At 43.9% G+C, this 25,002-nt stretch overlaps 1 protein-coding gene across 2 annotated transcripts in view; it reads left to right on the top strand.

The window, feature by feature from the left end:
* Window positions 1–24,799, top strand: part of LOC126267517 (uncharacterized) — a 36,687-nt gene extending 11,888 nt beyond the window's left edge. Inside the window, exons 2-3 of one of the 2 annotated variants that reach the window (XM_049972819.1) lie at window positions 16,384–16,626; window positions 24,670–24,799. In XM_049972819.1, coding sequence (XP_049828776.1) covers window positions 16,384–16,626; window positions 24,670–24,710 — 284 coding nt within the window. In that variant the 3' untranslated portion in view covers window positions 24,711–24,799. Of the gene's footprint in view, window positions 1–16,380; window positions 16,627–24,669 lie in introns of both variants that reach the window. The other variant, XM_049972818.1, reaches the window with a different exon arrangement.
* Window positions 24,800–25,002: the final 203 nt, after the last annotated feature.

Here is a 25,002-nt window from a genome sequence, read left to right as displayed (position 1 = left end):
CTTGATTCATAGTAGCTGTAGGCTGGAAATGGTGTGTTCTTTTGGACAAGTCCGAAAAAACAGACGCGATGTATATACCGGGTGATCAAAAAGTCAGTATAAATTTGAAAACTGACTAGATCACGGAATAATGGAGATAGAGAGGTACAAATTGACACACATGCTTGGAGTGACATGGGGTTCTATTAGAACCAAAAAATACAAAAGTTAAATAAATGTCCGACAGATGGCGCTTCATCTGATCAGAATACCAATAATTAGTATAACAAGGTAAGACAAAGCAAAGATGATATTCCTTACAGGAAGTGCTCAATATGTCCACCATCATTCCTCAACAATAGCTGTAGTCGAGGAATAATGTTGTGAACAGCACTGTAAAGCATGTCCGGAGTTGTGGTGAGGCATTGGTGTCGGATGTTGTCTTTCAGCATCCCTACAGATGTCGGTCGATCACGATACACTTGCGACTTCAGGTAACCCCAAAGCCAATAATCGCACGGACTGAGGTCTGGGGACCTGGGAGGCCAAGCATGACGATTGCCATGCGCAGTCACTGACGTTTTGCTGTCCAGCACCATCTGTCGGACATTTTGTGAACTTTGTCTTTTTTTTTTTTTTGTTCTAATAAAACCCCATGTCATTCCAAGTATGTGTGTCAATTTTTACCTCTATCTACATTATTCCGTGGTTTATTAAGTTTTCAAATTTATACTGACTTTTTGATCACCCGGTACATACTCCACACAGGCCATTGTATGGTGCATGGCGGAGAGTACCAACTACCAAGTACCAAGAACCGCTACCAGCCGTTTCCTTTCGAGTCCTACTCGCAAAAATGAGTAGAGCGAAGGAAAAACTACTATCTATAAGCCTCGGTGTGATCCCCTAATCTCTGTCATCTTATCTTCGTAGTTCTTATGCGAAATGTACGTCGGCGGCAGTAGAACCGGTCTGCTGTCGGCCTCAAATGCTGGACCTCTAAATTTCCACAATAGTGCGTCGCGAAGAGAGTATCGTCTTATCACCAGGGATTCACATTTGAGTTTACGAAGCATGTCTGTAATACCTGCTGATCAATTTATCGGCCTGATTATCAATCTAGCAGCCTGCCTCTGATATTGCTTCGATGTCTTCCTTTAATCCGGCCTGGTGGGGATCGCAAACACTTGCGTCGCACTAGCGTTCTATACTTTTACAGAGGAGCTAGCTCCACTTTCCCAAAAGTCTCGCAATAAGATGAACTCGTGATTTCGCCTTCCCTACTACGAATATGACGTGCTTATTCCATTTTATATCGTTTTGCAACTTTACGTCTAGATATTTAATCAATGTAACTGTATTAAGCGGCACACTAATAACGTTGTATAAGAACGTTACAGGGTTGTTTTTCCTACTCATCTGAACATTTTTCTATATTGAGAGAAAGCTGCCAATCATCATGCCGACCAGAAATACTACCCAAGTCATCTTGTATTCTCCTACAGTCATTCAACAATGACACCTTCCTTAACATCACGTCATCAGCAAACACCCGTAACTTGTAGACACAGGATACTACGTTTTTTAGGATTCCGTGGCTCAATCGGTGAAAATGGAACCCTTAGAGGATCACTATGTTATTCATCTGTCTTTCTATCCGTCTTTTAAGCGTCAAGTTAAAATTTATGTCAAATACTAATGTCAACGATTCTTTTTCAGTGTAAAAAAGATAAGCTTGTATGTGAATGAAGTCAAAAGATACGGTCGTTTATGTCACATATTTTGTAACAGGCAATCTCACTCATCAAAACTTGTAGATGAACTGTGTACACACATAACTAAGTTTGCAATCAACCATCAGACTCAGCGCCTACCTTGCCGATCATGCACGCTACACTACGTACCAGTATAAGTGTTTCATTACGGGCCGATGCGTGATACTTCAGAACCGCTTGTGCTATTGATCTTTAAGTGTAATCGTTTCATGCACTCTATATGCACCGTTGCACCAGTAAATCTGGAGTGAATTGGGAACCTCTAAAATGGAGAACTATTTTTTTTCCTTCACTATATGTGGTGTGGGAAACTGTGCCGATTACGAGCGCCAAAAAACAATAATGCAGCGTTCATAGGCTAAGTTCGTCTTTGGTGTTCTCTGCCGTTACCTCCAGAGCTTGTTCGCAAATACACTCCTGGAAATTGAAATAAGAACACCGTGAATTCATTGTCCCAGGAAGGGGAAACTTTATTGACACATTCCTGGGGTCAGATACATCACATGATCACACTGACAGAACCACAGGCACATAGACACAGGCAACAGAGCATGCACAATGTCGGCACTAGTACAGTGTATATCCACCTTTCGCAGCAATGCAGGCTGCTATTCTCCCATGGAGACGATCGTAGAGATGCTGGATGTAGTCCTGTGGAACGGCTTGCCATGCCATTTCCACCTGGCGCCTCAGTTGAACCAGCGTTCGTGCTGGACGTGCAGACCGCGTGAGACGACGCTTCATCCAGTCCCAAACATGCTCAATGGGGGACTGATCCGGAGATCTTGCTGGCCAGGGTAGTTGACTTACACCTTCTAGAGCACGTTGGGTGGAATGGGATACATGCGGACGTGCATTGTCCTGTTGGAACAGCAAGTTCCCTTTCCGGTCTTGGAATGGTAGAACGATGGGTTCGATGACGGTTTGGATGAACCGTGCACTATTAAGTGTCCCCTCGACGATCACCAGAGGTGTACGGCCAGTGTAGGAGATCGCTCCCCACACCATGATGCCGGGTGTTGGCCCTGTGTGCCTCGGTCGTATGCAGTCCTGATTGTGGCGCTCACCTGCACGGCGCCAAACACGCATACGACCATCATTGGCACCAAGGCAGAAGCGACTCTCATCGCTGAAGACGACACGTCTCCATTCGTTCCTCCATTCACGCCTGTCGCGACACCACTGGAGGCGGGCTGCACGAAGTTGGGGCGTGAGCGGTAGACGGCCTAACGGTGTGCGGGACCGTAGCCCAGCTTCATGGAGACGGTTGCGAATGGTCCTCGCCGATACCCCAGGAGCAACAGTGTCCCTAATTTGCTGGGAAGTGGCGGTGCGGTCCCCTACGGCACTGCGTGGGATCCTACGGTCTTGGCGTGCATCCGTGCGTCGCTGCGGTCCGGTCCCAGGTCGACGGGCACGTGCACCTTCCGCCGACCACTGGCGACAACATCGATGTACTGTGGAGACCTCACGCCCCACGTGTTGAGCAATTCGGCGGTACGTCCACCTGGCCTCCCGCATTCCCAATATACGCCCTCGCTCAAAGTCCGTCAACTGGACATACGGTTCACGTCCACGCTGTCGCGGCATGCTACCAGTGTTAAAGACTGCGATGGAGCTCCGTATGCCACGGCAAACTGGCTGACACTGACGGCGGCGGTGCACAAATGCTGCGCAGCTAGCGCCATTCGACGGCCAACACCGCGGTTCCTGGTGTGTCCGCTGTGCCGTGCGTGTGATCATTGCTTGTACAGCCCTCTCGCAGTGTCAGGGGCAAGTATGGTAGGTCTGACACACCGGTGTCAATGTGTTCTTTTTTCCATTTCCAGGAGTGTACGAGCGAATGGAGTCTATACATGCCGCTGGGTATGCCTTACAATCCAATATCTGATTTCTGAATCTCTGCCTGACGATGATGTAATCCAACTGAGATGTTCCTATATCTTACAGTGATTCTTGAACAGAGCACTAGCTGAATTCAATTAGCCTTTCTCCTCTGTCATTCGTGCTACTAGTTCCATATTCTCCGGTAACCCTTTCTTCTGCTTCTTCCCCTACAACCCCATTCCAATCCCCCGTGACTATTAGTTTCATTTCCCTTTACCTACTGAATTACCCAGTCAGTATCCTCATATACTTCCTCTGCCTCTTCATCTTCCCTTACGACGTCGGCAGGGATACCTGAATTATTGTTGTAATCCCGTAGATTTTTCCGGCGTGTTATATGATTATGTTCTGTATGCTACAGATGTATTGACGGCGATTATATCCGGCAGCATACCCGTGAAGTACATAATCACTGAACTATGCTACAACAATGGAAAATTATACTGAAATGCAGAAGGATTTGCTACAAATTGACGCATGGTGCACGGAATGGCAATTGAATCTCAATGTAGACAAGTGTAACGTGCTGCGAATACATAGAAAGAAAGATCCTTTATCATTTAGCTACAATATAGCAGGTGAGTAAATGGAAACAGTTAATTCCATAAATTATCTGGGAGTAGGCATTAGGAGCGATTTAAAATGGAATGACCATATACAATTAATCGTCGGTGAATCAGATGCCAGACTGAGATTCATTGGAAGAATCCTAAGGAAATGCAGTCCGAAAACAAAGGAAGTAGGTTACAGTACGCTTGTTCGCCCACTGCTTGAATACTGCTCAGCGGTGTGGGATCCGTACCAGATAGGGTTGATAGAAATAGAGAAGATCCATCGGAGAGCAGAGCTCTTCCTTACAGGATCATTTAGTAATCGCGAAAGCGTTACGGAGATGATACATAAACACCAGTCGAATACTCTGCAAGAAAGACGCTCAGTAGCTCGGTACGGACTTTTGTTGAAGTTTCGAGAAAATACCTTCACCGAGTATATTACTCCCTCCTACGTATATTTCGCGAAGAGACCATGAGGATAAAATCAGAGAGATTAGAGCCCACACAGAGGCATACCGCAATCTTTCTATCGACGAACAATATAAGACTGGAATAAAAGGGAGAACCGATAGAGATACTCTAAGTACCCTCCGCCACACACCGTCAGGTGGCTTTTGGAGTAGATGTAGATGTAGATATTGTTGTCGGTGTCGGTTTACTGTCGATTCTGATGCGAATAACCCTACCACTGAACTGTTCACAGTAACTCACTCTCTGCCCTGCCTTGCTATTCACAACGAATCCTACACCCATAATAACGTTTTCTGCTGCTCTTGATATTACCCTATATTCATCTGACCAGAAATCATTGTCTTCTTTCCATTTCACTACACTGACCCCTACAAGATTTAGACTGAACCTTTGACAGATTTCCCAGTTTCCGTACCATATTCAAACTCCTTACGCTCCACACCTCTACTTGTAGATCCTTTGGTTGGTTATTCAATCTTTTTTTCTCATGTTCACCGCCCCCTTACCAGTGTCCTCTCAGAGATCAGAGTGGGGCACTAGTCCGGAATTTTTTGCCAAAGGAGAGATCATCATGACACGTTTTCAGTTACAGGCCACATGCCCTGTGGATACACATTATGTGTTTTTAATGCAGTTGTTTCCATTGCCTTCTGCATCCTCATATCGTTGATCATCGCTGATTCTTCCGCCTTTAGGGGCGGTTTCCCATCCCAAGGACAAGAGAATGCCCTGAACCCTTCTGCCCACTCCTCTGCCATTGGCAGAATGAGGGCGATTTCCTACGCCGGAAGTCTACGGCCGCCATTGCTGACGATTTTTATGCCGCTACAGATCTTAATACGATGTTTTTCTACACTCTTTGAAGGACCGCAGATGGCCTGACCAACCTGTCTTTGGGCCCAGGTACTTGGCTCATATTACACTATTGAAAAAAGTACACTGTTGTGGTATATTTTTATGGCATTGGCTAGAAAATGAAATCTTTGTTGACCAATTCGCATTAATTTATTGCAAAGTGCAAGAGTTTTTGCTTTTACATACTTGGTATGGTTTCTAGCTATCTTTCCCTTTAAACATACAAGGTAGATAACAATAGTGAATGCTGACTCTGTAAATTGCACAATAATAGCAGGATCCACAAATTAGCTTCTTGCCAGATAAATTTGAGTGTATAGTTACTACCTTCCACTGGCTTCAAAAATGGTTCAAATGGCTCTGTGCACTAATGGGACTTGACATCTGAGATCATCAGTCCCCTAGAACTTAGAACTACTTAAACCTAACTAATCTAATGACATCACACACATTCATGCCCGAAGCAGGATTCGAACCTGCGGCCGTAGCGGTCGCGCGGTTCCAGACTGAAGCGCCTAGAACCGCTCGGCCACACCGGCCGACCTCTGAGTTCAGTATGAAATAATGTCCTAATTGGTACAAACGTATTTGAAATGTCAACTTTTCAATTAAGTCGCCATCTAACTGGGCTGAAATTTCACCCACGGCATACATTACCTTGCACGACACCGGGGAAAGTGGTGCATGCATTACGGGGCGAAGGCGTGTTTTACTGCTGACGTAAGATGGCATCTAACACGCCAGTATGGTCCAAAATGGGTAGGTTGAAAGGAGCCTGTACCTTGGCCTCCAAGGTCACCTGACCTCAATCCACCTGATTTTTCAACCTAGGGTCATCTCAGAAGTGAAGTACGCAACAGTACCACTGGTGCAGTAGAACAACTAGGGTATTGTCATGATTTACGAGATGATCTCGGGGTGTCAGAAAGAATTCATATCTCACTGCAGAGACGAGTGCAGCATTGCCTCCAAATGTGAGGACAACACGTGGAGCACCTAATTCAACATGTAGTTAAATGTAACATACTATGGCAATTTTTTTCTGCTTGTAGGTCTTGGATAAACTTTCAGTACAATTGTATTGGGAGTCAATCGGACAGTATTCCACACTGAGGTGATAGGCAGCTCGTAATCTCGCATTCACAAATATCTCGCAAATGGCTCGATTGTGTTCCCATGCTCAGTGGAGTGTTTTTACTCTTTTTTTGTACACTTTTAACTAGTGCCAGCTTTTGTTAATAATTAAAATGAACCCAGCACACACATACTACACAGGGTGCTTCCACTGACGCCCATACCTTGGCACCCCCCACGCCCGCTTGGGCCTTGAACTGGCCCTGCTTGTAATGATACACTAGTCGCGTTGTTTCTTAACACATCACTGGAACGGCGGAAAGTTCCACGTTACTGGAAGAAGGCCCAGGGCATAGCAATCTATAAAAAGGGTAGAAAATCGGATGCACATAATTACCGGTCAATGTCACTGACATCGATTTGTTGTAGAATCATGGAACATATTTTGTGTTCAGACATAATGGCCTTTCTAGACTCTGAGGAGCTCATCTGCAGAAGCAAGCACGGTTTTAGGAAACAGCGGTCATGCGAGTCACAGCTGGCCCTCTTTGTGCATGATATACAACAGGCTCTAGATACCGGCTCCCAGGTTGATGCCATATTTCTCGACTTTTGAAAGTCTTTCGACTCAGTTCCGCACTGTCGCTTGCTACAAAAAGTGCGCGCTTACGGTCTATCAGATGACATATGCGGTTGGATAGAAAGTTTTCTAACAGACAGGGGGCAGTACGTCGTCCTCAACGGGGTAACTTCAACAGAAAAAAGAGTAACTTCAGATGTGCCCCAGGGCAGCGTAATAGGTCCTCTGCTTTTTACGATTTACATAAACGATCTGGTTGATGGTATTGACAGCGGCCTTAAACTGTTTTCCGATGATCCTATAGTGTACAGGAAAGTAGTATCATACGAAAGTTGTGAAAAAATCAATGAGGATTTGCAGAAAATAAATGCGAGGTGTAATGACTGGCAGTTATCTCTCAGTATTAGTAAGTGTAACCTACTGCGTATAACAAGGCGAAAATCCCCATTAATGTAGGAGTACAAAATAAATGATCAATCTTTGAAAGCGGTAACATCAGTCAAGTATCTGGGTGTGACTATTCGAAATGATCTCAAATGGAATGATCAGATTACACAACTAACGGGTAAGGCGAACTCTAGATTGAGATTTATTGGTAGAATCCTGATGCGATGCAGTGCTTCAACAGAGGAAATAGCTTACAATACGTCAGTTCGTCCAGTCTTACGAGTATTGTTCGTCTGTATGGGACCTTTTCCAGTTGGGTCTGATTCAAGAGATTGAGAAGGTCCAAAGAAGAGCGGCAAGATTCGTTACTGGGACATTTAGCCATCGCGAGAGCGTTACAAATGTCATAGAAAGTTTGGAGTGGGACACACTTGCAGATGGACGACGCGCTAAACAGAAGGGGCTGCTCACTTAATTCCGAAATCCAATCTTCGCCGAGGATGTAGAGAATATAGTATTACCATTAACTTTCAAATCGCGTAATGATCATCATTCAAAGATAAGGGAAATAAGAGCTCGTACTGAGGCGTTCAGACAGTCATTTTTTCCTCGCGCTATCCGCGAGTGGAACAGAGGGGAGGATATGACTTTGGCGCGAACTTTGCCCTCCGCCACACACCGCTTGGTGGCTAGCGGAGTTTATAGGTAGATGTAGATCCAGGGCAGTTTTCGTTGAGGTGAAAAGGTCATGGGATAGTGATATGCTCATATACAGATGGCGGTAGTATCGCGTACACAAGGTATAAAATTGCAGTGCATTGGCGGAGCTGTTATTTGTACTCACGTGATTCATGTAAAAGGAGGTCAGATGTGGTTATGGTCGCACCACAAGAATTAACAGACTTATAGACTTCGTATGCGGAGTGGAAGGTGGAGCTAGACACATGGGACTTCCATTGTTATGGAATTCAATGTTCAGAGACCCACAGTGTCAAGAGTGTGCCGATAACACCAAATTACATCTCACCACAGACAACACAGTGGCCGACGGCCTTCACTTAACGACCGACAACAGTGGCGTTTGTGTAGCGTTGTCAGTGCTAACAGACAAGCAAGCAGAAATTAGTGTGAGACGTACGACGAACGTGTCCGTTAGAACATGGGGCAAAATGTAGCCTTAATGATCTGTGGCAGCAGACGACCAACGCGAGTGCCTTGGCTAACAGGATAACATCGTCTGCATCAACTCTCCTGGGATCGTGACCATATGGTTGGATACTAGACGACTGTAAAATTGAAGCCTTGTCAGATGGGTCCCAGTTTCAGTTGGTAAGAGCTGATGGTAGGGTTCAAATGTAGCGCAGACCCCACGAAGCCACGGATCCAAGTTGCCAACAAGGCACTGTGCAAGCTAGTGGTAGCTTCATAACAGTGTGTGTTGTGTTTACATGGAATGGACTGGGTCCTCTGTTCCAGTTGGGCTGATCATTGACTGGAGATGTTTACGTTCGACTACCAGGAAACCATTTGCAGCCATTCGTGGACTTCATGTTGCCAAACAACGGTAGAATTGTTGTAGATGACAATGCGCCTCGCCACAGGACCACAGTTGTTTGCGATTGGTTTGAGGAAAATTCTGGACACTTCAAGCGAATGACTTGGCCATCCACATCGCCCAGTACGAATTCCAGTTCCAGTGCGTGCACAAAATCCTACCCTGATAACACTTTCACAATTATGGACACCTATAGAGACAGTATGGCTCGATATTAATGCAGGGGACTTTCAGCAACTTGTTGAGTCCATGCAACAACGAACAGCTACACTAAACCCGACAAGAGAAGATCTGACACGATGTTGGGAGGTATCCAACGACTTTTGCCACCTCAGTGTATTTCATCTACTATTTAGAGTTTTGTATCAGTTATTGTCAGCGAATATGATACGTGTACATCATTAATACGTGGGGATGTCGAGAGTAAGCGACACATTATTATAGCCCGCCAGGCAATTTTTATTGAATGCTGCACTACACTTTGAAGAGAAACAGACAGGTGACTGTATTTTTCGACATAATCGCCAAGTCACTGTGCACGCAGTCAGAGCATTCTGTCAATCATTCAGTTTATCGACGATAAAAATCCACTCCTTAGTCACGGAGCCGTTCGAGAACCACTGGACGAACGTCCTCGTCGTTGGAAAGTCACCATCTGCCGCCTCCCCTTCCCCCAGATGTTCTTTAACCTTGCTGGAAAATCTAAAACGCATGGTGCAAGGTTTGGACTTCCTGATCAGCATCGCCCATGTCTTTGCGGTCTTGGTGAAATTGTTGACACCACTTCACAATGGCTGGGTATACTGCATACTGCCAATATCTCAGGGTGAAATAACAGCCATTGTGAAACGGTGTCACCAATTTCACGAAGACCGCAAAGAAATGGGTGATGCTGATCAGGATGTCCAAACCATGAATCATGCGTTTTAGATTTTCCAGCAAGGTGAAAGAACATCTGGGGGAGGGAGAGGCCTTAGATTTAGTTCCGGTGGACGCCGGGTTGATAATACAACACACATCAAATATTAGAAAAATTTATTATAAACTACTGGACATTAAAATTGCTGCACCAAGAAGTGCAGATGATAAACGGGTATTCATTGGACAAATATATTATACTAGAACTGACATCTGATTACATTTTCACTCAACTTGGTTGCAAAGATCCTGAGAAATAGGTACCCAGAACAACCACCTCTGGCCGTAATAACGGCCTTGATACGCCTGGGCATTGAGTCAAACAGAGCTTGAATGGCGTGTACAGGTACAGCTTCCCATGCAGTTTCAACACGATACCACAGTTCATCAAGAGTAGTGACTAGCGTTTTGTGACGAACCAGTTGCTCTGCCACCATTGACCAGACGTTTTCAAATGGTGAGAGATCTGGAGAATGTGCTGGCCAGGGCAGCAGTGGAACTTTTTCTGTATCCAGAAAGGCCCGTACAGGACCTGCAACATGCGGTAGTGCATTATTCTGCTGAAATGTAGTGTTTCGCAGGCATCGAATGAAGGGTAGAGCCACATCTGAAATGTAACGTCCACTGTTCAAAGCGCCGTCAGTGCGAACAAGAGGTGACCGAGACGTGTAACCAATGGCACCCCATACCATCACGCCGGGTGTTACGCCAGTATGGCGATGACGAATACACGCTTCCAATATGCCTACAGGAAAATTAAAGAGTCCTTTGGAGAAAAGAGAACCACTTGTATAAATATCAAGAGCTCAGATGGAGACCCAGTTCTAAGCAAAGAAGGGAAAGCACAAAGGTGGAAGGAGTATATAGAGGATCTATACAAGGGCGATGTACTTGAGGACAATATCATGGAAATGGAAGAAAATGTAGAAGAAGATGAAATGGGAGATACGATACTGCGTGAAGAGTTTGACAGAGCACTGAAAGATCTTAGTCGAAACAAGGCCCCCGGAGTAGACAACATTCCATTGGAACTACTGACGGCCTTGGGAGAGCCAATCATGACAAAACTCTAACATCTGCTGAGCAAGATGTATGAGACAGGCTAAATACCCTCAGACTTCAAGAAGAATATAATAATTCAAATACGAAAGAAAGCAGGTGTTGACAGATGTGAAAATTACCGAACTATCAGTTTAATAATCCACAGCTGCAAAATACTAACGCGAATTCTTTACGTACGAATGGAAAAAATAGTAGAAGTCAAACTTGGGGAAGATGAGTTTGGATTCCGTAGAAATATTGGAACACGTGAGGCAATACTAACCTTACGATTTCTCTTAGAAGAAAGATTAAGGAAAGGCAAACCTACGTTTCTAGGCTTTGTAGACTTAGAGAAAGCTTTTGACAATGTTGACTGGAATACTCTCTTTCAAATTCTAAAGGTGGCAGGGGTAAAATATAGGGAGCGAAAGGCCATTTACAATTTGTACAGAAACCAGATGGCAGTTATAAGAGTCGAGGGACATGAAAGAGAAGCAGCGGTTGGGGAGGGAGTGAGACAGGGTTGTAGCCTCCCGCCGATGTTATTCAATCTATATATTGAGCAAGCAGTAAAGGAAACAAAAGAACAATTCGGAGTAAGTAATAAAATCCATGGAGAAGAAATAAAAACTTTGAGGTTCGCCGATGACATTGTAATTCTGTCAGAGACAGCAAAGGACTTGGAAGAGCAGTTGAATGGAATGGACAGTGTCTTGAATGGAGAATGTAAGATGAACATCAACAAAAGCAAAACGAGGATAATGGAATGTAGTCGAATTAAGTCGGGTGATGCTGAGGGAATTAGATTAGGAAATGAGACACTTAAAGTAGTAAAGGAGTTTTGCTATTTGGGGAGCAAAATAACTGATGATGGTCGAAGTAGAGAGGATATAAAATGTAGACTGGCAATGGCAAGGAAGCGTTTCTGAAGAAGAGAAATTTGTTAACATCGAGTATAGATTTAAGTGTCAGGAAGTCGTTTCTGAAAGTATTTGTATGGAGTGTAGCCATGTATGGAAGTGAAACATGGACGATAAATAGTTTGGACAAGAAGAGAATAGAAGCTTTCGAAATGTGGTGCTACAGAAGAATGCTGAAGATTAGATGGGTAGATCACATGAGGAGGTATTGAATAGAATTGGGCAGAGGATGACTGGACAAGAAGATGAGACCGGTTGGTAGGACATGTTCTGAGGCATCAAGGGATCACAAATTTAGCATTGGAGGGCAGTGTGGAGGGTAAAAATCATAGAGGGAGACCAAGAGATGAAAACACTAAGCAGATTCAAAAGGACGTAGGTTGCAGTAAGTACTGGGAGATGAAGAAGCTTGCACAGGATAGAGTAGCATGGAGAGCTGCATCAAACCAGTCTCAGGACTGAAGACCACCACAACAACAACGATGTGCGTTCATCGCGATGTCGCCAGACACGGATGCGACCATCATGATGCTGTAAACAGAACCTGGATTCATCCGAAAAAATAAGGTTTTATCATTCGTGCACCCAGGTTCGTCGTTGAGTACACCATCGCAGGCGCTCCTATCTGTGATGCAGCGTCAAGGGTAACTGCAGCCTCGGTCTCTGTGCTGATAGTCCTTGCTGCTGCAAACGTCGTCGAACTGTTCGTGTATATAGTTGTTGTCTTACAAACGTCACCATCTGTTGACTCAGGGATCGAGACGTGGCTGCACGATCCTTTACAGCCACGCGGATAAGACGCCTGTCATCCCGACTGCTAGTGTTACGAGGCCGTTAGGATCCAGCACGGCGTTCCGTATTACCCTCATGAACCCACCGATTCCATAGTCTGCCAACAGTCATTGGATCTCGACCAAAGCGAACAGTAATGTCGCGATAGGATAAACCGCAATCGCGATAGGCTACAATTCGACCTTTATTAAAGTCGGAAACGTGATGGTACGGATTTCTCCTCCTTACACGGGGCATCACAACAACGTTTCACCAGCAACGCCGGTCAACTGCTGTTTGTGTATGAGAAATCGGTTGGAAACTTTCCTCATGTCATCACGTTGTAGGTGTCGCCACAAGCGCCAGCCTTGTGTGAATGCTCTGAAAAGCTAATCATTTGCATATCACAGCATCTTCTTCCTGTCGGTTAAATTTCGCGTCTGTAGCACATCATTTTCGTGGTGTAGCAGTTTTAACGAGCAGTAGTGTAAGTTGAAGAAGATGAAATACTCAACTTTGGAGCAATCCATTGGCACAGGAATGTCATGTGTATTTGTTACTGGCAACGAACACAAACGTATCACTTCATATACTAGAAGATAATAGTCACTTCTCTGAAAAAACAGTTGACCATAAACTTTTTTTGCATAGTCTGTCTAATACAGCTGTAGTGAGATGACGCTATCGTCTTCGGAGACGATTGCAGTCTGGGATGAGCGGCGCTCCACTCTGACGTAAGAATACTTGCTGTAGCAGTGGCGTATGGAACCCTTGAGGACGTGCCTACACTGACTTCTCATATTTTGATGCACCTGGTAGCAACTATGCTTACTAGTGGTTCTGTCGCGAGTTACCAGCCTCGCCTCACCACCACAATCGTACTATCCCGAATACTTCAACAATGGGGTACAGTTCCAGTTGCGGCATCATCTCGCTGACAGATTTCGATACACCTGGAAGTTCTATATTGCAACGGAATTATATCAGCATGAAATCGAGAACAGGTACTCTGTTCCACCATTGCACCACGCCTGTTGCGCATTGATCTTAGCGTGGGACGACGAGTGTAATATACTCTCTGAAGTCGCTACATAAATGTAACACTCTTCCATTCAGCAAAACGATAGTGCTATTCACATTGGTTCTGTTTCTCCCTGCCGCGCGGGATTAGCCTAGCGGTCTTAGGCCCTGCAGTCATGGACTGTGCGGCTGGTCCCGGCGGAGGTTCGAGTCCTCCCTCGGGCATGGCTGTGTGTGTTTGTCCTTTGGCTAATTTAGGTTAAGTAGTGATGACCTTAGCAGTTAAGTCCCATAAGATATCACACACATTTGAACATTTTTGATTTTGTTTCACCCTGTGCGCAACACTTGCTCTTATTCTTACATTTCATCTCCTATCTCTTCAGTACAAAACCTGAATGGCTATTCACATACCCTGGTGTCCAAAGTTAAAGCTACGAACCGAAATTTTGCAAGGTTACGTTTATTTTGCCGCAAAACAGTACAGTCATGTGATAAAAAAGTAAAAACAATATAAAGATTACAGAACGTAAACAACTGCAACATGCATAACGGTAGACAAAAATGTTCATTTTTTTTCAACTTAATGGATTTACACACACGTTCCGACTACTGGTTAAAACGCCCAGTATGAGGTGTGGCCACCTCTGGCAGCAATACAGGTCTGGAAAACGACGCGACATGCTGTGAATGATGTCAACCTCATGTAGAGGTAATAACGCCCATTCTTCCAGCAGCGCCGGTCGCAAGTCTTGGAGAGTGGTTAGTGGATGCTGACGTGATTATCCAGTGTCCCTAGTGCACCCCAGACATCCTCTATGGTGGTGGGTAGTGTTTAACGTCCCGTCGACAACGAGGTCATTAGAGACGGAGCGCAAGCTCGGGTTAGGGAAGGATTGGGAAGGAAGTCGGCCGTGCCCTTTCAAAGGAACCATCCCGGCATTTGCCTGAAACGATTTAGGGAAATCACGGAAAACCTAAATCAGGATGGCCGGAGACGGGATTGAACCGTCGTCCTCCCGAATGCGAGTCCAGTGTGCTAACCACTGCGCCACCTCGCTGAGACATCCTCTATGGGATTCAAATCGGGAGAGCGAGCAGGCCACGCCATGCGTCCAGTATCGTTCGTTTCCAGGAAAACATCAACCACACGTACCCTATGTGGTCGAGCATTATCGTCCAACAATACGAAGTCTCGGCCCACTGCATCTCGCAACAACACCACATTGAGTCCCAATATCTCGTCACAATACATGAAAGCAGTTAAACCTTGCCGTTTAACAGTACAATTTCACGAAGAGGTGTTCGAGTCGTTAACATAATCCCTGCCCACACCATTACGGATTATCCTCGATATCAGTCTCTTTCCATAATTGCTGGGTCCTGAATCGTGTTTCACGTTCCATCCAGATGCTAATTCGCCGAGAATCACTGTGCACGTCGGGACTCATCTGTGGAAAGAACATTGGGCCACTGTTCGACCTTCCAGAAGGGTGTTGACAGTTCCACACTAGACGTTCCCTTCTGTGAAGACACATCATAGGTTCACATACGGCACATCTCTGACAGTGAATGCCACTGTGCCGAAGCCTTCAGTACACCGTTCGCCTCGCAACCACACGCCCAGTGGATGGTGCGAGGTCAGATGCCAGTTGGCGTGCAGCACTAAGGAGGTACTGTCGTGCCCTTACAGCCAGATAACGGTTCTCTCTTTCTGATGTTACCCGGGGTCGGCCCCACCTTCTTCGTTGGAATACAGTTGCGATCTCTATAAATTGTGGCCACATACGAAAAACAACAGAACGATTCAGATTAAGCCATCGTGCCATATCAGTTTGCGACTGTCCTCCCATGGCTCTCCACTGCAGAGATTTGTAGACATCTTCTCTGTGCCACACTGCACCGTCTGTGACTGTACACAGCGAGCGATTGTGGATGTGGGACTACCTGGCAAACACTGTCCCATTTAGGACGAGGAAGGAGACGAGGTACTGGCAGAATGAAAAGCTGTGAGGACAGAGCTTGAGACGAGCATGGGAAGCTCAGTTGGTAGAGCACTTGCCCGCGAAAGGCAAAGGTCCAGAGTTCGAGCCTCGGTCCGGCACACAGTTTTAATCTGCCAGGAAGTTTCATTGCCCCATTTGATAGGTACCCTGACGCCGTTGTTGGGGTGGTTCAAAAACTGGCTCTGAGCACTATGGGACTTAACAGCTGAGGTCATCAGTCCCATAGAACTTAGAACTACTTAAATGTAACTAACCTAAGGACATCACACGCATCTATGCCCGAGGCAAGATTTGAACCTGCGACCGTAGCGGTAGCGCGGTTCCAGACTGAAGCGCTTAGAACCCCTCGGCCACATCGGCCGGCGTCGATGGCACGGTTGTCCATTGAACAGAACGCCATCTTCTGTGCAGTACACGATCGTGCAGGCGTCTGTTGACAGGGAAACAGTGATTTGTTGCTTTAATCTTGGACACCTATGTAGATTCTCTTTGTCTTGCACGTTCTTCTTGTTATGTTATTCAATTTCTCCTCGCGCCTTTTCAGGTGAAAAGTCGAATGTTTGTATCATTTGCTGTTGCCTTGCCAGCAGCCGTGGCCGTGGCGGCAGCAGCGGCAGGGTACAGCCCCCGGCACAAGGGCGGTTGGTGTCCAGCGGACTGCGCACACAACTGCACGATGGAGTGCCTCAATTGCAAGTGCCCCGGCGAGTGCTCACTGGAGATGAACCGCGTGGTCGCTTGGTGCGACGCCGGATGGGCTCACGATCTCAAGGTGCTGCGCGAGTTCGTCAACTGTTGCGGCTGGCAGCGGGAAGTCTGCCTGTACGGGAGGGGTAAGTGCCGCCGTCTCACACCCGTCACCCTCACAGCGCAAGGACGGCAGGACGCTACAACCGCACTCGGCTGACATTCGGGTCACTTGGCGTCCCTCGCTCATTGTGTGGTGCGATCTTTGTCTTGACCGCCCATTTTACAAAAGTGTTGTTCAGGATACGATCACAACTAAATTTTTATGACAACGAAGAATATAAATGTCATTGCTGCGAGAAATTTGCGCTGCACTCTTAAGGTTCCTGCCCAACCACTTCCTCAGAAATTGTGGCATATTCAGACAGAAACAGCCAAGTACTTGTGACGAGGAAGAAACTAAAAGTCGTTGCAGCTCGTTTTACTGACAGAAATTTAAGGTGTTCTCTTAGGTTGCTCTCTAACCATATCTCCTGAAATCGCGATATATTCGGGGAAAAAACAGATATTTGTAACGGGGACTTTCATCTTTAGATTTTTAATCAAACAAAAGTCACAAAACTGAAGAAACTCATTCCTGAGAATGTGTACTCTTCTACGTAAATAACATCCGATACTGTAAAACAGGCGTGGGCAACCTTTGGCGACCCGCAGGCCTGAGGCGCCTGGTCCATTGATCGTGAGCGGGCCAAATATCTCACCAAATAAGCGTCAAACAAAAAAAAAGCTCCAAAGAACGAAACTTGTCTAGCTTGAAGGGGGAAACCAGATGGCGCTGTGGTTGGCCCGCTAGATGGCGCTGCCATAGGTCAAACGGATATCAACTGCGTTTTTTTTTTTTTTTTAAAAATAGGAACCCGCATTTTTAATACATATTTGTGTAGCGCGTAAAGAAATACGATATTTTACTTGGACCACTTTTTTCACTTTGGGATAGATGGCGCTGTAATAGTCACAAACATATGGCTCACAATTTTAGACGAACAGCTGGCAACAGGAAGGTTTTTTTTTAAATTAAAATACAGAACGTATGTACGTTAGAACATTTTATTTAGGTTGTTCCAATGTGATACATGTACCTTCGTGAACTTAGCATTTCTGAGAACGCATGCTGTTACAGTGTGATTACCTGTAAATACCACATTAATGCAATAAATGCTCAAAATTATGTCCGTCAACCACAACTGGCAATACGTGTAACGACATTCATCCCAGCAGCGAATAGTTCGCCTTCCGTAATGTTCGCACATGCATTGACAATGCGCTGACGCATGTTATCAGGCGTTGTTGGTGCATCACGATAGGAAATATCCTTCAACTTTCCCCACAGAAAGAAATCCGGGGACATCAGATCCGGTGAACGTGTGGGCCATGCTTCGACGACCAATCCACCTGTCATGAAATATGCTATTCAATACCGCTTCAACGGCACACGAGCTATGTGCCGGACATCCATCATATGTGCCGGACATCGCCATTCTCTCATACAATGAAAGATCTTGTACTAACATCGGTAGGACATTACGTAGCAAAACAGTATACATTGCACCATTTAGATTACCATCGATAAAATGGGGGCCAATTATCCTTCCTCCCATAATGCCGCACCATGCATTAATCTGCCAAGGTCGCAGCCATCGTGGATTTTGTCTACTACTGATGCGCGGATTAGCCGCGACAGCAGCTAAAACACCTACTTGGGCATTGTCATTTGTTGCAGGTCGTGGTTGACGTTTCACATATGGCTGAACACTTCCTGTTTCCTTAAATAACTTAACTGTCCGGCGAACGGCCCGGGCACTTGGATGATGTCGTCCAGGATACCGAGCAGCATACATAGCACACGCCCGTTGTGCGTTTTTAACACAATAGCCAGACATCAACACGATATCGACATTTTCCGCAATTGGTAAACGTTCCATTTTAACACGGGTAATGTATCACGAAGCAAATACCGTCCGCACTGGCGGAATGTTACGTGGTACCACGTACTTATGTGTTTGTAACTATTACAGCGCCATCTATCACAAAGCGAAAAAAGTGGTCCAACTAAAACATTCATATTTATTTACGTACTACACGAATATGTAACAAAAAATGGGGGTTCCTTTTTTTTAAAAAAAACGCAGTTGATATCCGCTTGACCTATGGCAGCGCCATCTAGCGGGCCAATCATAACGCCATCTGGTTTCCCCCTTCAAGCTAGACGAGTTTCGTTCTTTGTAGATTTTTCGTTTGATGCTTATTTCATGAGATATTTGACCCGGTCACTACCAATGGACCACCCTTTATACTTAATAGCTAGCTGGCTGCATCACGTAATGTGACAGCAGCCCTCCTAGTTCATAAAGTCGAAACTTAGCGCCTGTGACGCTAATTTATATGCGCTAATGCAGCGCCTGTGACGCTAATTTTTATGGGTTAATGCACGGTCATGAATGGCACCCATTTCTCATCAAGTCATACCAACAAATTATTCCTCAAAACACCCATTTTGTTTTCACACCGTCTTAAGATGTTTACATTTACTTACGTGTTGTGAACATTGTTTCTTGACTTTTTCACGGTAGCTGCCTCACAACTGCCTTTGCAAAATTCTGTAAAGCTACAGTAAAGAAACAAAATTCTGCAAAGCTGTAAGCAAAAAAAGAAAAACACGGAAATAAACGTAAACACCTGAAGATGGGATACCAAGCAATTTGAAATATCGTCGTGCAAGCTATAAAAGCACCTTACAGCGTTTAATTCATTATTAATTCCCTTCAGTAGCAACAGCTCCACGACGGACAAGAATAATTTAATAATGTTAATATGGAAATATTCTAAAATATATCCCGCCGTGCGCCGCCAGTTGCTCATCCATACTGTAGAATATAATACTATTACATGAATAAGAAAGTCCCAGAATCCGTCACAAATGTGAAGATAAAAGAAAAAAACTATTAGCGTGTTGTAGGATGTGAACCTACTTTCTTTGACTTTGTAAATGCATGTCTCTAACGACAAGACCTAAGTGAACAACGCACAAGCATTGTTATAGTACATCTTGGGAACTTCTCAAGGCTTTTACCGCTAATATGTCATTTACTGGCATTAATTATAATCGAACCAAGAGCGATGTGTGTGATAAATCTTCAACATGCTCTTGCCTGGAAATGGCTTCCTCTCTCATCATTCAACATATAACACGAAACCAATGAAATTAATAAATCTTTTATGGTGTCTCCAAAGTAACAAGCGAGAGACGTCAGGTGACAAATTTTCAGTTTCAGCTAAATGGCATTGTACCGCACTCATTCTAGTCCCTCGGCATCTGTCATGAGTGGTGGTTTTCATTAAGAAACTGGCGCCAAAATTGCGCATGTTGTGACACATGTCTGCTGTGCAATTTGGAATCCAAACGCAGAAGATGAGCTTATGACGTAGCGTCCTTCTTACAAAAAGCTATTTATAGTGCAGAAACAGAATACGGGAACTAACAATAGCAACAGGGTTTATTTACGGCTTCAGGAAAATCCCCCCCTCCCCCCCCCCCCCACGAACCATGGACCTTGCCGTTGGTAGGGAGGCTTGTGTGCCTCAGCGATACAGACAGCCGTACCGTAGGTGCAACCACAACGGAGGAGTGTCTGTTGAGAGGCCAGACAAACGTGTGGTTCCTGAAGAGGGGCAGCAGCCGTTTCAGTAGTTGCAAGGACAACAGTCTGGATGATAGACTGATCTGGCCTTGCAACACTAACCAAAACGGCCTTGCTGTGCTGGTACTGCGAACGGCTGAAAGCAAGGGGAAACTACGGCCGTAATTTTTCCCGGGGGCATGCAGCTTTACTGTATGATTAAATGACGATGCTGTCCTCTTGGGTAAAGTATTTCGGAAGTTAAATAGTCCCCATTTGGATCTCCGGGCGGGGACTACTCAAGAGGATGTCGTTATCAGGAGAAAGAAAACTGGTGTTCCAAAGATCGGAGTGTGGAAAGTCAGATCACTTAATTGGGCAGGTATGTTAGAAAATTTAAAAAGGGAAATGGATAGGTTAAAGTTAGATATAGTGGGAATTAGTGAAGTTCAGTGGCAGGAGGAACAAGACTTCAGATCAGGTGACTACAGGGTTACAAACACAAAATCAAATATTGGTAATGCAGGAGTAGGTTTAATAATGAATAGGAAAATAGGAATGCGGGTAAGCTACTACAAACAGCATAGTGAATGCATTATTGTGGCCAAGACAGATACAAAGCCCACACCTACTACAGTAGTACAAGTTTATATGACAACTAGCTCTGCAGATGACGAAGAAATTGAAGAACTGTATGATGAAATAAAAGAAATTATTCAGATAGTGAAGGGAGATGAAAATTTAATAGTCATGGCTGACTGGAATTCGAGTGTAGGAAAAGGGAGAGAAGGAAATGTAGTAGGTGGATATGGATTGGGGCTAAGAAATGAAAGAGGAAGCTGCCTAGTAGAATTTTGCACAGAGCATAACTTAATCATAGCTAACACTTGGTTCAAGAATCATAAAAGAAGGTTGTATACATGGAAGAATCCTGGAGATACTAAAAGGTATCAGATAGATTATATAATGGTAAGACAGAGATTTAGGAACCAGACTGTAAATTGTAAGACATTTCCAGGGGCAGATGTAGACTCTAACCACAATCTATTGGTTATGACCTGTAGATTAAAACTGAAGAAACTGCAAAAAGGTGGGAATTTAAGGAGATGGGACCTGGACAAACTGAGAGAACCAGAGGTTGTACAGAGTTTCAGGGAGGGCATAAGGGAAAAATTGTCAAGAATGGGGGAAATAAATACAGTAGAAGAAGAATGGGTAGCTTTGAGGGATGAAGTGATGAAGGCAGCAGAGGATCAAGTAGGTAAAAAGACGAGGGCTAGTAGAAATCCTTGGGTAACACAAGAAATATTGAATTTAATTGATGAAAGGGGAAAATACAAAAATGCAGTAAATGAAGCAGGAAAAAAGGAATAAAAACGTCTCAAAAATGTGACCGACAGGAAATGCAAAATGGCTAGGCAGGGATGGCTAGACGACAAATGTAAGGATGTAGAGGCTTATCTCATGAGGGGTAAGATAGATACTGCCTACAGGAAAATTAAAGAGACCTTTGGAGATAAGCGAACCACTTGTATGAACATCAAGAGCTCAGACGGAAACCCAGTTCTAAGCAAAGAAGGGAAAGCACAAAGGTGGAAGGAGTATATAGAGGATCTATACAAGGGCGATGTACTTGAGGACAGTATCATGGAAATGGAAGTAAATGTAGAAGAAGATGAAATGGGAGATACGATACTGCGTGAAGAGTTTGACAGAGCAGAGCACTGAAAGATCTTAGTCAAAACAAGGCCCCCGGAGTAGACAACATTCCATTGGAACTACTGACGGCCTTGGAAGAGCCAGTCATGACAAAACTCTACCATCTGGTGAGCAATATGTATGAGACAGGCGAAATACCCTCAGACTTCAAGAAAAATATAATAATTTCAATTCCAAAGAAAGCAGGTGTTGACAGATGTGAAAATTACTGAACTATCTGTTTAATAAGTCACGGCAGCAAAATTCTAACGCGAATTCTTTACAGACGAATAGAAAACCTGGTAGAAGCTGACCTTGGGGAAGATCAGTTTGGATTCCATAGAAATATGGGAATGTGTGAGGCAATACTGACCCTGCGACTTAGCATAGAAGCTAGATTAAGGAAAGGCAAATGTACTTTTCTAGCATTTGTAGACTTAGAGAAAGCTTTTGACAATGTTTACTGGAATACTCTCTTTCAAATTCTGAAGGTGGCAGGGGTAAAATACAGGGAGCAAAATGATATTTACAATTTGTACAGAAACCAGATGGCAGTTATAAGAGTCAAGGGGTATGAAAGGGAGGCAGTGGTTGGGAAGGGAGTGAGACAGGGTTGTAGCCTATCCCCGATGTTATTCAATCTGTATATTGTGCAAGCAGTGAAGAAAACAAAACATAAATTTGTGGTAGGTATTAAAATCCATGGAGAAGAAATAAAAACTTTAAGGTTCGCTGATGACATTATCAGAGGCAGCAAAGGACTTGGAAGAGCAGTTGAAGGGAATGGACAGTGTCTTGAAAGGAGGATATAAGATGAACACCAACAAAAGCAAAACAAGGATCATGGAATGTAGTTGAATTAAGTCGGGTGATGCTGAGGGAATTAGATTAGGAAAAGAGACACTTATAGTAGTAAAGGAGTTCTGCTATTTGGGGAGCAAAATAACTGATGATGGTCAAAGTAGAGAGGATATAAAACGTAGACTGGCAATGGCAAGGAAAGCGTTTCTGAAGAAGATAAATTTGTTAACATTGAGTATAGATTTAAGTGTCAGGAAGTCATTTCTAAAAGTATTTGTATGAAGTGTAGCCATGTATGGAAGTGAAACATTGACGATAAATAGTTTAGACAAGAAGGGAATAGAAGGTTTCAAATTGTGGTTCTAAAGAAGAATGCTGAAGATTAGATGGGTAGATCACATAACTAAGGAGGAGGTATTGAATAGGATTGGGGAGAAGAGGAGTTTGTGGCACAACTTGACTAGAAGGATCAGTTGGTAGGACACATTCTGAGGCATCAAGGGATCACCAATTTAGTATTGGAGGGCAGCGTGGAGGGTAAAAATCGTAGAGGGAGACCAAGAGATGAATACACTAATCAGATTAAGAAGGATGTAGGCTGCAGTACATACTGGGAGATGAAGAAGCTTTCACAGGATAGAGTAGCATGGAGAGCTGCATCAAACCGGTCTCTGGACTGAAGACCACAACAACAACAACTTTAATGATCACATTAACTGCAAACTATTCTAACACAAAGTACACTCTACCTTAAACCAGAATTAAATCAACATGTCAATAGTATTTCATCATAAAAAGATTTACTGATATTTGTCTATAACATGAATCTATTGCAAAACGAAGTCAGGAAGTCTGCTGTGAACTTCATCTGAGCTTATACTGTATGGCAGTGGTGTGAAACCTGTAAGCTATTTATATGATGTCTGCTGCAGCTGTCATGTAACAGTTTTACAACACTATCATGTTCTCCACTGCCTTGCTAACGCACACTTATATTGGGACGTTTCTAATGAGTTTGATTCTGTAGTTGTAGCAGAAAACAGGCTGAAATATGTCATGATGAGTCATGACGAAAGACATCCCTTTCTGGAAATTCTTCAAGTTATTCGGATTTTATCGCACTTCCTTGTCATCAAGTCTTTTGATATTGTCACCTCAGAGAGAACTAAACAACTGTAGAACATAATAAAAGGTGTGAAATTTAATTTGAGTTCTACGGTTATATGTGCCGATTTTCAATGCAACTCCATCTTTTCGTCATTTTTTCTGGCGTCATATGCATGCAAATGTAGTTTTTAGGTGGTTGAGATCATCTTCTTGCTTTTGAAAAATTTTAGAATAATTAACAGAAGATTTATTTGCAAACATGGCACAAAAATAACCATTTTTGACCTTTTTAGGTGAATCATCAACTTTGATCTCAGTAAACTACTGGGAAACAGTAGGAGAATGAAATTTTAAATTCTAAGACCTTGCACTGGCAAATTATTATGTGGAAGGTATCAGATGTATTCTGTAATTACTTCCGGAGACATAAAAAGCCAAAATTTCACATTTTTTCGAGCATCTATTTTTTCAGCTGATTGTGCTTCAAATTATCCATATACAAATCGCTCAACAAATCTTTTTATTACTTTGCTTAAGAGAGTGCATAATGCTGTATAAGAAGGCATGGTTTTGTTTCTTTCAAGATAATATTTCCGGAGATATTACGTCTCAAAAATTGCTTAGAATTCATGGTTGCCCTTCTAATAGCTGCATTTTGGAGACAACAAATGACTGTATCTGCGAAAGTACCAAACTAATGATCATGATGTTTTACAAATGTTTAATGGGAACGTGTTCAATTATTCATACAAAATTTCATCAAAATCTGTGATGGTAATGAGGAAAGTCTATACCACTTTCATGGAATGACCCTATAGTGAAACAGTTTAATAGCTGAAATCAGTAAAAATATGAGAATTTGGTGTTTGATTAATTCATTGTGTATCTCCTATGATTCTGTTGCAGAGTGCGAAGGTGTACACCATGTGATGAGCAAGCATTATTGAGCCACCAATGGGGTGCCAAGAAAGGTCATCCAGTTTGTAATCACTGTTCCATAATCATAAAATGAAGCAATAAACAGAGATATCTGAAATCACACAGCACCTTTCTTTTTTTCTCCATACCATCACAAACAGTCTACCTGTCTTTGAGTTTCATGTGATGTCAATTACAAACAGTTTCAGTTTGTCCCGGTAAAAGCAAAACATTGAAAAATGGTTTATATGATATTTTTGATTGCATTGGAGGGATGTAATACAGTTGTATTTTCAAATGCTCTTGAAAAAGTTTAGAATG

Source organism: Schistocerca gregaria, chromosome 4, assembly GCF_023897955.1.
Source record: "Schistocerca gregaria isolate iqSchGreg1 chromosome 4, iqSchGreg1.2, whole genome shotgun sequence".
Classification (NCBI taxonomy): domain Eukaryota; kingdom Metazoa; phylum Arthropoda; class Insecta; order Orthoptera; family Acrididae; genus Schistocerca; species Schistocerca gregaria.
The sequence above is the reverse complement of the archived record's forward strand: the minus strand, read 5'-3'. Positions and strand labels throughout refer to the sequence as shown.